Source organism: Tachypleus tridentatus, chromosome 1, assembly GCF_004210375.1.
Source record: "Tachypleus tridentatus isolate NWPU-2018 chromosome 1, ASM421037v1, whole genome shotgun sequence".
In the NCBI taxonomy this organism is placed as follows: domain Eukaryota; kingdom Metazoa; phylum Arthropoda; class Merostomata; order Xiphosura; family Limulidae; genus Tachypleus; species Tachypleus tridentatus.
The window spans coordinates 155,847,041-155,860,138 of NC_134825.1; the positions used below are offsets into that span (position 1 = coordinate 155,847,041).

Below are 13,098 nucleotides of genomic sequence, written 5' to 3' on the forward strand. Positions count from 1 at the left end.
GAAACTAAAACATTTAAACATGAAAGCCAACAGAGGTTAATTTACAATAAACCAAAACTAGGAGAACACCTATTTATGTGTTATAGTCAAAGAAAATGTGTGAAAAATGAAGATGAAATAGCTAACCTGAATGTCTCTTACCATTTGGTAAAGAACATTTTGAAAATATTAGCTTATCAGTTACAAAGTGCTTTGCTGTCATCATGTAACCTTCAAGCTTCAACACTGGAAAGTTTGTTGACCTTAGTTACAACACCAGGAAACAAAATCATGTTTGAGAACGAACAGGAAGAGAAATACATACCACAAGCAAATTAATGAACATAATAAAAAGACGAGAACTGGCCAACTGCTTATCAACATACACAGTACTCTACAAAAGTGTTAGGACAAAGTCAAAAATTAGATTTCAGACTACTTTCAAAGAACAATGGAAGGTGAATCACAGATGAAACATCAAAATGTTATTAATCTTCATATTTAGTAGAAAAGAAACTCAGTAGAAGTGTTTGAGTTCATCAAACAGTTAATATTATGTCTCCCGATTGTTTTAATAAATGCACAGCCTTTTAGGCATTGTTGCAATATGTTTAATCAAAGTGTTATTTGGTATTTCACTCCAAATCTATTTAACACACTCCTATAAAGTTTCTTTGGAAATAACTTTTGATTTGTCAATTTTTTGAACTATCGAATCCCACATCTGCTCAACTGGGTTGAGGTTAGGGCTCTGTGGAAGCAATGATATCATTTGAATGACTTCAGTAGCTTCTTTCTCAGATAAGAAAATTTCTGGATGAGTGTTTGTGGTCATTGTCCCTTTGACAGCATAATCCTTTACCAATAATACACAAACCACTAGGTATACAATGATGGTTCAGTACCAGAAGGTATTTGCACTGGTCCATCCATTTATTTTGCAAATATCTTTTGTTACCTCAGCAGAAAAATATCCCCAAGCCATCACAATGTCTCACTCAAGCTTCATGAAGTAAAGTTTTTTAAACTGCTAAACTGACCAAATATGCCATTTTTGTTGAGTCTTCTTGATACTGTAGATTTGGACACTTTTCTGTATTATGGTACATGGTGATTTATCTCGTGCTTGAGAACTACTTCTTTCTGTCCCAATGTTTGCATAAATGAAGATACTTAACATCAGTATCATTGAATTTAGGTATTCTGCCTTTTCGTTTTCAAATTTATGTGTCTTTGTCTCACAGTCTAGGGTGTGCTTTACAGTGTTTGAAGAGCATTTGAATTCTGCAGCAATTTATCAGAGTTAAACTAGTATTACATAAAGATTTTATGTGAATTTTCTAATCTACTGACAATTCTCTTCCCTTTATGGAATGTGACACTACAATAAAACTTTATAGTGTTAAACACTATATTTATCAAGGTTTATTTGTGGAGTGCTATTAAAATAATTTATCCTAGCAAATAACAGTATCACATGCTAGCTTCTTTCTATATAGTTAAGACACTGCATGGGGTAACATGATGGTTATTTCGGACCCTAAACTTGATCAGTACATTCATTCAAGCAGAACCTGTATAACATGCCTTTGGTACAAGTATATAAGAATTCTACAGAATGATAAGTATTCTTACTCTGGTTCATTCTGTTGTTCACAGTGATCAATAAAGCATTACCATAGCATTGAAATTTACTTTATGTGGTGGAATGGAAGAAATAGTCCCATAAAATGGAAATAATGGCAAAACATTCTATTGCACTAGCAATTTTTGCACAGTACTGTATGTAGGCTCAGCTTTTCAATTTCCAACCAAACATCAGTTATTTGAAAGCACTGGTAATGAAATAGGTCAAAGTGACAAAAGTACATTCAAACTTTAGTGTGACAGATGGAGTAGCCTACAAAATGAACCAGTTGTGAACTTCATAACTGCTATACTATTCCATTTAACTGTAAGAATGCCTGTATATTCTGATGCACACACAAATAATTGAGAAGAAATTGGTGTTGCAAGTTTAATTTGTAATAAGAAGAGAGCAGGGAATTTTAAACCTTACCATTCTACAGTACTTCACAGCTGTAGTACTCATAATCATGAACCTTCTCCTAAACAACATGATAAAGGTAAGATGTGCTGCACAATTTTGAAACAATGTAAAGATACAGCAAAGAATGCCTAAGGTTCTCATTTTAAGAAGGCAATGCTCATTAACATAAACCAGAAAGGATTAACAATTTCAAAGAAACTCCATGATGTTTATTTCAGGCTGTAAAGTTTTAATGGCAGAAACCTACTGGATTCTTAGTATTCTCCCATCTCTTACCTTGAATAGGTTGTCAAATTTAATATCATGCAGCAAAACGAGATGTTACAAATGGAAGAACTAAATGGTTCAACAATTCCTTTGCTGAAAACATTTGGTAGTGGACAAGTGGCTGCTTTTCCAGCAGAGGGGGAACTTATATTTATGAATGTTGTATTTTGTTTATTTTATCCTATAATTGGAAGAAGTTCTTAAATTGAAAGGAACTCCTAAAGGCACATTCTAAGGTGCATGAGGATAAACCTCACTGAATAATTTCACAATTTTAAAACCTTAATGACAAGCAGCCTACAAATGAAAGAGTAATAGTTATCAAAAATGTATCAACTCTATAAATTGGAGAAGCATTATCAACATCATTTAGTTTCCTTATTATGTTTTTAAAACTTTCTATAATCTGAAAATCATTTTCTTGAAGAATCTGACTAAGGTTTGATATCTCATGTTTAAAATAAATTACCAAAACTTTTGCATATGAGTGTTTAATAACTTGATTAAAACAAATGTTGAGTCATTATTATGCCTTCCAAAAGCACTTATGGCCAATTCTTTTGAATTGACTGTTACATTATAATACCCCCTAAGGCTGAAATAACAAGGTTATTCAATCTGAAGGGAATTCAAACTTGAGACACTTAGACTGTGAGTGGAGCACTCTAACCACCAGGCCATACCAGACTGAAAGTAATTAACACCAAAACTTAAAAAAATTATATTAAACTACAATACCTAGAAAAAAATCTGAAACCATTCTCAAATTCAACACAAAAGTTAATTCAAGGATTTTGTTGTTTATAAATATCAAAGATGAATTATTGTAATTCTTATTATGAGCTAAACTAAAGTGTTGTCAGTATACATCATAGGATATAAAGGTTTGAATTAATTTTTCAACTGGCCAATCATTGATTTTTTATTGTTAAATACTATTTCCTAATATCGAAGCAGAGCAAGGGGCCATGCCCATTATTAAAAATAGTGGAAATCATCTGTGCCAAATTCTTGTAGTTTTTGAAGATATGTTTTGGAATAACATTCATAAGACTGTGACCTTGTTACACAGGCCTGTTGTTCAGTCAGTTACTTTCTGAAGTGGAATATTTGTACATGATGAATTGCCATTAAAGTTTGCTAGGAAAACTAGTTTTTCTAATTTTTTTACAGTGTCTGGGTCTTCTGAAGAATCAAAAGTTTTCTGATAATATAACCACATTCACAGAAAAGGAAGATGAGAAAACTGTGATAATCAAAAGTGGGAATACTATCAGGAAGTTTATGGTAAAACAGCTATTCCATGACCATGAACCAAGACTAATTACAATTGAATTTGTGTTCTAAATCATGACCTAAGACAACGAAAAAAGCAAAATATTTGTAGGTAAATATAACTGTAATTATGAACAATGCTGAACAATGTCTAACAAGACATTAATCACTTCTGATTCATGTAAGTATAAAATCACATGTTGCTACTTTGAATTAGTACAATTACATTAATAAATGAAAATATTAAAAAAATTATCTGTATTGAGTTTAATACCGTAAACAATAATAGTAAATGGTTTGTTACCTTTTGTAAAGAAACAAGTTACTATAACAATACTTGCATCAATAAGCATTTAACTACCAACATTGAAGTAATAAAACTGAAATGAATTCAAATAAATATAGAAATTTTTGTTAAAGAATAAAACAAAGAAATAAAAGATTCTTTTTAAAATCACAGGAATACCAAAATTAAATATTACCTTCTTTTTTGTATTTCTTTATTTTCAGATTGGTGTTACTTTTGCATTGATCATTATTTTAAGTTTTTATTAATAAAAAAAGTTATTTTGAGATACTGTAAATATATTATGTATGGAATTACGAATTTCTTATTAACTGTAAACCTTTGTGTGTTTCACTGAATACTGTACACAACTACTCTAGGTTACTAAAGTTAGCTGTCCCTAATTAAAGGGAAAGTGGTTAGTGAGCATCACCCATTGCAAACTCTTGAGCTTCCCATTATCAACAAAAAGGAGTTTACCATCACATCATAATTCCTTCATAAATGAAAGGCCAAGCATGTTTGATAATAGGATTTAAACCTACAACTGGCAGATTGAGATCTGAGTGTTAAGCACCAGGCTTAAAGCTTAATAAATTTAACTTTATGTAACAGTACGTACTACAAAAATTGTACAAAATAAACCATTTACTTGAGAACATTTACTTGATACTAATTTTCTCTTCAAACCAATCAAGGTTGTACTAACTTACCAACATATATATAACTCAAAAGTTTCTCAAATGTTTTAGGTTCTACTCCTTTGATTTCCACCTGCCTTTGATTTTTTTCTGCAAACCCAGAAGAAAACATAGCTTGGAAGTAAGGTGCAGCTGCAGCTAAAATATTTCGGTGAACTGGAAACTTTTTTATCTGAAACCAGGATTTCAACATCACAGAACTCTCCTGTCTGTCTCTGTGTATTAAGCTCACTAAATACTCTTTCAAGGTAGTGTAGCTTGTCATTCTCATAGCTATAAGAATAATTTACATCTAAGTCCTGAAAAGTAGGGTAGTTCTCCAAACTGACCACATAACTATCATTACTGTAGTCAGAATCACAATCTGAATAGTTGTCACACATAATTAATTCTATATCATAAGCATCATCTGAATACAATTCCATTACAGACCGTCTCCAACCTGTAATACATTAAAAGAAAACATTTTCACAATTCTGCATTACTTTTTTTTATGTACACATTGCCTTGTAAAAATAATCCAGCAACTGTTATCTGGTACAAAAATATGTGAATGAAATAATTTATCAAACATACTTAAACTTTTCCTTTCAAGGAATAATTCTTTATGTAAAATTCAATTATAAATATAAAAGACAAACAACTTAGTATCAGTTTTTATTTTTGACACAAACTCTTTTCTTTCACAATATGAATTGCAACAATTTTTCACAATAACTGTTTTATATCTTAAGTTTTACACATACCAAAATATCGTTGCTCAAACACAGATCAAACTCCATATCACTATATGTGGAATTCATACAAAGCAGCAGCCAAATTTTGAATGTGAAGTAAACAAAGATATAATTTATTTAAAATATTCTCAGTATGCCCTTTGCTAAAAAATAAGCACTTATACAGCCTTTCTCAAACTGATGAAAGATTTTATCTTCCTTTCTACAATACTTTCATCACTTTCCTTCATGTATTAACAATGTATCTCATTATGTTTAACCTCAATATAATTAAGGAAGGTCCAAAATGACCCCAAAAATTACGCTTTCCTGCTGTAGAGGTACAATTATTACTTGCACCCAAGAAATTCCTAATTACACTAATCTTGCAGTTGAAATTTACTCCAAACCTTTAACTTCTTCCTTTAAAGAAACTTCTATGAAAAATGTAACTGGAAGATATATGCAAATGTTGAAAAGTTATGATATCAACTCACCCATTAATCTACAATTTTAGTTAAATCTTTACAGGCAAAATTCCAAGCCTTTTCCATCATAATTATTCTTCATTCACATGTAAACAGGGCAACATTTTCCAGTAAGCAATAAAAACAAAATTTACATTAGGTCTTCCACTTATTTTGTTGTTGACATAATTGCTTTTAAAAAAAAGCAGCCAGGACTGAACTGAAACACAAGTACAACTACTACTTAACTCTGCTAAGGCACACTTAGAAGGAAATAATTTCATTCCAGAAAAACATTTTGAATCATGTAAAAATTACATGTAGTAGTATTCTTTTAGACAATATTTTTAGCAATTTAGGAAACAAGAATCGAAAGAGACTGTGCAGTAAGCAGTACACCACAAAGAAAATTTAAGAACCTCATTTACTATGAAATCAAGTATGCTTGTATTCACAGAAAAGTTCAAACATATATCAACAGCAACTAGGCACCATGAAACACAAAGTATGCTTACATCATCACAGTTTTCCACCAATCACATGCACTGCTTCCTTAATCTAGTACAGTCTTAAAAATTACTGTTTTACACTTCAGTTAATTTTTTTTTTGCCAGTTAAACTATGTGAACATAACCATGGTTAATTTTTTGAAAATAAAGAATTACAATAATAATAAATTTAAACAAGTTCCATAGTGAAAATGTGTTGGCTGATCAATTTCTCAGCTGTAGATCTAATGCTAAACTACACTTCTCACTGCTTATTTCTAGCCTGCATATTAACTAATCCTTAAATAATTTGCAAAAATTCCTTTTAGCTATTTACAGTTTCCCTTGTATTACACTTAGGTTCAAACTTGATTTTATCACTCATTGAAAAACTCAAGTCTACTTTTTTTTTTAATGTATTGACACATTGCAAGTTAAATTTTGTCCACTGGAATAATTTACCAAAACCAAGGAGACAGCAAACAAAACTGCATTTTCCATTTTTCTCAGCTTATAGCCATCCTGTGTGACTTAATAAACTGACTAGGAAAAAATTCCAAATTACAAAGTTAAACACATTAACAAGCAGCAATGATACAATGTGTATTTTTACTGTTGTTAATACTATTAATAAGAGTGGTACTTGTAACAGCATTCTGATAATAGTATAGAAGTTACATGCACTGTAAAGTGAATTGGAATTTCTCTATTTTTGAATAATTTTATGTGTGGTGTAAACTATAATTTGTAAGTTACAAAACTACAGTTACCACCAACTGACATAGAATAGTGACAAACCCTAACAACCAAGCAGCTCTAACACTTTTGTGTTATTTAACTTATGTGTTACATGAAATACTGACATTAATAACTAATATCTAAACTAAAGTGTTGATGAGATCGAGTTCAGCGTTCGACTTAGTTATGTTAACAGTACTTACTCATTTCTTAATTTGATGATCACACTACGGAATAATATTATTTTTATTACAGCTATTACCTTACGCTCAAAATAACGATTATTTGCCTACTTTATAGCTTTTATAACATCGATATTGAAGTTTTAACTTCCATTTCCAATGTTCAACTACTCATGGAATAACAGACCTCCGCGCGGTGAAACTGGCGCAAAAAGAAATACAAAAATAAAGAGGTAAAATTAACAAATAAAGCCTATTTGCTTTTCATCGATACGCAAATAAGACAGAATAATTTTGGTAACTAATTATTAAAAATAAAATATAACTATTTTTAAATGTGTTTTTAAGCATATACTTTATATAAAACGTATCTTAGAAGATTGATTCAATGTTTTTTTTTCATATTATATTTCAAATCAATCCAATAAGCTGGCGTTCCCTAATTTTGATGCTTATTGGCATTGGGTAGTGTTGCTTTGGTTTCGTTATTTATTTATAAAAAATACTCTGCCATCCGCTAGTACAGCGGTAAGTCTACGGATTTACAACGCTAAAATCAGGGATTCAATTCCCTCGGTGGGCTCGACAGGTAGCCTAATGTGGCTCTGCTACAAGAAAAACACAAACACAAAAGACACTATTTTGAAAAATTCTTATTACTGTTACTTAACTGAGAGGAAGAGGTCGAAAATGTACCTAACTCTCCTAGGTCCTCAACGTCTTAAAACCCGGTGCCAAACATACAATTGAGAAGAGCTTTTATGAGAACACTGAAAATATTGATTGATTATTTGGAATTACACAATGTGCTATCTGTGCTCTGCTTACCACGGGTATCGAAACCCGGTTTATGATAGTGTGAGTCCGCAGACATCCCGTTGTGCCTCTGGGGGCCACTGAAAATTAGTTTCAATATTGAGAAGTGTAAAATGATTTATTAAGGGTATGGAGATTTGGAGTTTTTTTTTCGTTTGTTCCAGAATTTGTATGAAACTACCAAACAAGTTATCTGCATATATCCAGAATAACAGAGGACGTTTTTATAACAACGGGCTGTCATACATAAATTTGTGAAGCTTTCAGGTGAAGCTGATTTCCCGAGAAGTTTCAAATAGGCAAATCTGCAAATAGTATTAGATTTCATGAAGCAATAAAGTGAGTTTTCTGAAGCTTATGCCTTGACTGAGTTTTAAGTTACGTGAGAAATAAAAAGATTCGATACATGTGAAAGATAGCGAAAACCAGGGGCGTAGATCCTGGGGGGGTGCATACAATCATCCTCCCTACAGTTTAGTCTGTTGAATTGTTTTATTGCATCACAGACCTACAAATTGTGTGTTTGTTCTTGTGATTCTCGTGTTCTTACAAATCGAATCACATAATTAGGTCTAGATGTGGGCTTTTTCAGTAGCCGAAATGTACATCTTTAATATAGGCGTGCTTCTACCTTTTCGATCTAAGCGATAGTTCGTAAGTATCAGTCAGTAGGCCTAAATATATATGCAAGTATCGTAGCAACAAGATTACTCTGTGACTGCATGTTTACAGCTTTCAGGTTCACGTAATCAGAGATTACCAATTTGCAAATTGGACAGTCCACACAAGTGGTTACAAAAATCATCCTCCCCATCGGGTGTAAAAAACTACGCCCCTGGCAAAAACAGTCTTTATTTAAACGTAACAAAGTGAGGGGACAGTATTTCTACAAGATAAGTGAATAACTCATTAGCTGTCAGTCTTTCAAGATGAATATTTGTCGAACTAATCAAGATGAAACCAAGTCTAACGGAATCAAGAAAGCGTACCTGGACTAAACAGATAAACTCTCTTTCTTTGTCCAGTCGTTAGTGTCATCTCTTAACCATTGTTCTCGCAAAGCATTGGCTCGCTGATTTTTTAGACATCATCAAACTTTACTAGCACAATACTTTAAAGTGCTAATCCTTTCATTTTGAGTTCTGTATTTGCCTTAAATATTGTAGTACTTTGAGATAAAATTCAAATAGTAAATAAAAGATATAAAAGTATGACCGATTGTAAATGAGTCCTCAGATGTTCTTGAAAAGTCCAAGTAAATACACTGATGTTTCTGGAAGTAAAGCATGAACCAGTTTTTAAATTTGTAGAAAGAACCAGAGCAGATAGTGCTATGCTACCCCAAATGCACTAAATTGCGAAAGTCGAGCTTTCAATTTGTTTGAAACAGATCACAGTTGTTGTATCAACAGAATCGTGCAGTGTTATTTTAGGACTGTCATATAAAAATGCTGTTTATGTGACGCACACCACTAATGAATACTGTGTGATCATATGTGAAAAACAAAAAGGAACACTGAGAGAAATGTATCTACCACTGCAAAGAAGTTATAAATGCAACTAACAGTGCTGGAGTTTTTCCTGAAGTGAATTCAGAGTTACGAGTTTGTCAATTGCAAGGAAATATTTTCCCGTGTGAAAGACATAACAACTAAAGTTTTGCATTTAGCATTCAGTCAATACGTAGCAGGACACTCTCCAAACAATCCAGGACTTACGGCAGTGAGATCCTCGAAAGATGACGGAGGCAGACACCTAGCTCTGTCAACAGTAGTGTTCCTTCAGTAATCTGAGGGTCACGAGTTCGAATCCCGGTCGCACCAAACATGCTCGCCCTTTCAGCCGTGAGGACGTTATAATGTGACGGTCAATCCCACTATTCGTTGATAAGAGAATAGCCCAAGTGTTGGCGGTGGGTAGTGATGACTAGCTGCCTTCCCTTTAGTCTTACACTGCTAAATTAGGGATGGTTAGCGCAGATAGTCCTCGAGTAGCTTTGCGCGAAATTCAAAACAAACAAACAATTCTTCATTTATATGCAAAAACGGCTCGTTTTGGTTGAGAAAATATATTACATAGAAGAGCGAACAACGTTTCGACCTTCTTCGGTGATCGTCAGGTTCACAAAGAAAGAGGTAACTGACCGGAAGCTGACCACATGTTTGAAAGAGGTTGTGTAACTGAGTGTCGCAATGTAGAGGGCGGTGTTAGATTTTTGAATATATAAAGTGTTTCACAAACACTTTATTTCTACCTACGTAAAACCGACTCACGCACACCACAAATATACGGCATCCCCAAACCTCATAAACCAGATTGTCCATTACGACCAATAATGTCCACATATGAATCGTTTAATTACAACCTTGGTAAATACATAGCATGGGCATTCTCCAAATATATAACATCAGCCAGCTCATTCATCAAAGACTCTTTTAATTTCAAGTCTAATCTAAATCAACTTAATCATAAAGCCTTAATAAAGTGAGAAAACTCACTTGTAGAGAAAATTATATATATAAAACGGCTGGCACGGGTAAAAAAAGCACTAGTAGAGGAGCGAACAACATATGAATTGTTTACTTACAATCTTGGTAAATATATAGCATTTGCATTTTCCAAATATGTAACATCAACTAGCTCATTCATCAAATACTCCTTTAATTTCAAATTTAACCTTAATCAACTTAATCAAAAAGCCTTAATGGCCAGTTTCGATGTCATATCCTTCTTTACAGAAATCCCAACCACTAAAGCCTGCAAGATAGCCTTAGAACTCTATATCCGAGACCTTAACCCATCAATAGACATTCTCAGCAACCAATTAGCAACCCTCATAGAATTCACCACGATGAAGACAAACTTCATGTTCAACAACCACAACTATATACAAACAAATGGCCTAAGCATGGGCAATCCAGTATCACCAGTTCTAACCAATACTTTTGTGACACAAGTTGAAGCACAAGCAGTTAGCACAGCATTACATCCACCACTATACTCGTATTGGTACAGATATGTAGATGACACGGTTGCGGGATTCAAATCTACAGAACACATACTTAATTTTTTCAATCAAATTAACTCTATACATCCCAACATTAACATCGCATGTGAACAGGAAGAAATCAATCACATATCATTTCTTAACCTCAAAATTACAAGAACCGATACAATTCAAAACAGAAATCCACCGAAAAATCACCCATACTGGACTATACATTCCTTGGGACTCAGCACATGAAACAAAACAAAAACTCAACATACTAAGAAACCAAATAAACACAGCCATAAAACTATGCTCACCAGATAAAATTAACGATTAATTAGACAAAATAAAACTATACTTTATCAACATCAATAAGTTTCCCCTACAAACCGTAGAAAACATTATACGCACACACCAAGACAGAAAGCAAAATCAACCAACTAAAGTAAATATATCTCACGAATCAAAAAATCACGAAACCATATACTGCTGTATACCATATATTCCTGACATCAGCAAACAAATAACCAACATTTGGCAAAAATTAGTAACAAAATATGACAATCCAGTTAATACCAAATTTATTCAAAAACCAGGCACAAAACTGAGGTCAATACTATGTAAAAACTACACTGACAAACACCACACCAACATTATTTATAAAATACAATGTGATAACTGGCACGACTTCTATATTGGAGAAACAAGTAGAAAATGGAAACCAGATTCAAAGAACATAAAAAGTCACCTTCACACGTTTTCGAACACTGCAAGTCAAACAAACACAACATAACCGTAGAAAACACTCAAATACTAAATAAAGAAACAAACATAAACAAACGCAAAATTGAAGAAGCCTTACTTATACAACAACTTAAACCCAAAATAAACCAATATAAAGGAACGCCTTTATACCTGTATTAATATAATAAAATAAATAAAACTATATATTCAAACATCTAACACCGCCCTCTACATTCTGACACTTAGTTACACAACCCCTTTCAAACATGTGGTCAGCTTCCGATCAGTTACCTCTTTCTTTGTGAACCTGACGATGACCGAAGAAGGTCGAAACGTTGTTCGCTCTTCCATGTAAAATATTTTCTCAACCCAAACGAGCCGTTTTTTGCATATAAATTTCTCAACAAGTGGGTTTCTCGACATCACTGAATATTATTTCAAGTCTAGACCAACAGATTTTATTTCGCACCCACCTTGTAACTTTTTGCAGACACAAGGAGCAGTTAGCTGTACTTTGTTTATGTATAAGTTCTTTTTTTTCTGAAGAAAGTCTCATTTCAGCCCGAATATTTGTACTTTCTTAAGTATGTACGAACGAATTTAACGAATTTTAGATATGGCGCCATTTGAATAAAAAGATAGATATTACTCAAATGTTAAAATCAAATGCAATTTCAAAGTATAAAATGTCGATAAACAAGTGTCTGCGTATCGTCATCTATTAATAATTGAAGTATCAATACAGCACATAAAGCATTTTAAAACATTAGTCGCCAGATGGCAGAGCATTACTGTTAATCGGTTTTTATCAATAAACTTTATGGGAAGTCAAACGTGTCCCCCGCTGGTAAGTCTACGGATTTACAACGCTAAAATCAGCTTTTCGATTCCCTCGATGGGCTAAGCAGATAGCCAGATATGGCTTTGCTAGAAGAAAAACACACACAATTCAAACGTATTTTTCAAATACAAATGACGCATGTTGATCTTGGTTTCTTTAATACGAAGTTAAAAACATTGGTTATTTGAACTCAGCCCATCACGGGGAATCAAAGCGTGAATTTCAGTATTATAAGTTTACTGCTAATTCACTTTGGGTCCTCCGACGCTAAATTCCGGGATTAGATTCCCCGCGGTAGATTAATTGTTTATTTTCGAATTTCGCGCCAAGCCATACGAAGGCTATCTGCGCTAGCCGTTCCTAATTTAGATATGTTGGACAAGAGGGAAAGCAGTTAGTCATCACCATCCACTACCAACTCTTGGGGTTACTCTTTTACCAACAAATAGTGGGATTGACTGCAACCTTATAACGCCCCCACAGCTGAAAGGACGAGCATGTTTGGTACGACGGGGATTCGAACCCGCGATCCTCGGATTACGAGTCCAACGCCTTAACC

The 13,098-nt window shown here is 33.3% G+C and overlaps 1 protein-coding gene across 3 annotated transcripts in view; it reads right to left on the reverse strand.

The window, feature by feature from the left end:
* Window positions 1-7,370, reverse strand: part of LOC143228202 (kelch-like protein 28) — a 30,160-nt gene extending 22,790 nt beyond the window's left edge. Inside the window, exons 1-2 of one of the 3 annotated variants that reach the window (XM_076459511.1) lie at window positions 7,261-7,370; window positions 4,571-5,000 (exon numbers count right to left, since the gene is read on the reverse strand). In XM_076459511.1, the coding sequence (XP_076315626.1) occupies window positions 4,571-4,829 (259 nt within the window). In that variant the 5' untranslated portion in view covers window positions 4,830-5,000; window positions 7,261-7,370. Of the gene's footprint in view, window positions 1-4,570; window positions 5,001-7,170 lie in introns of all 3 variants that reach the window. The other 2 variants (XM_076459517.1, XM_076459520.1) reach the window with 2 other exon arrangements.
* Between the last annotated feature and the right edge of the window lie 5,728 nt (window positions 7,371-13,098).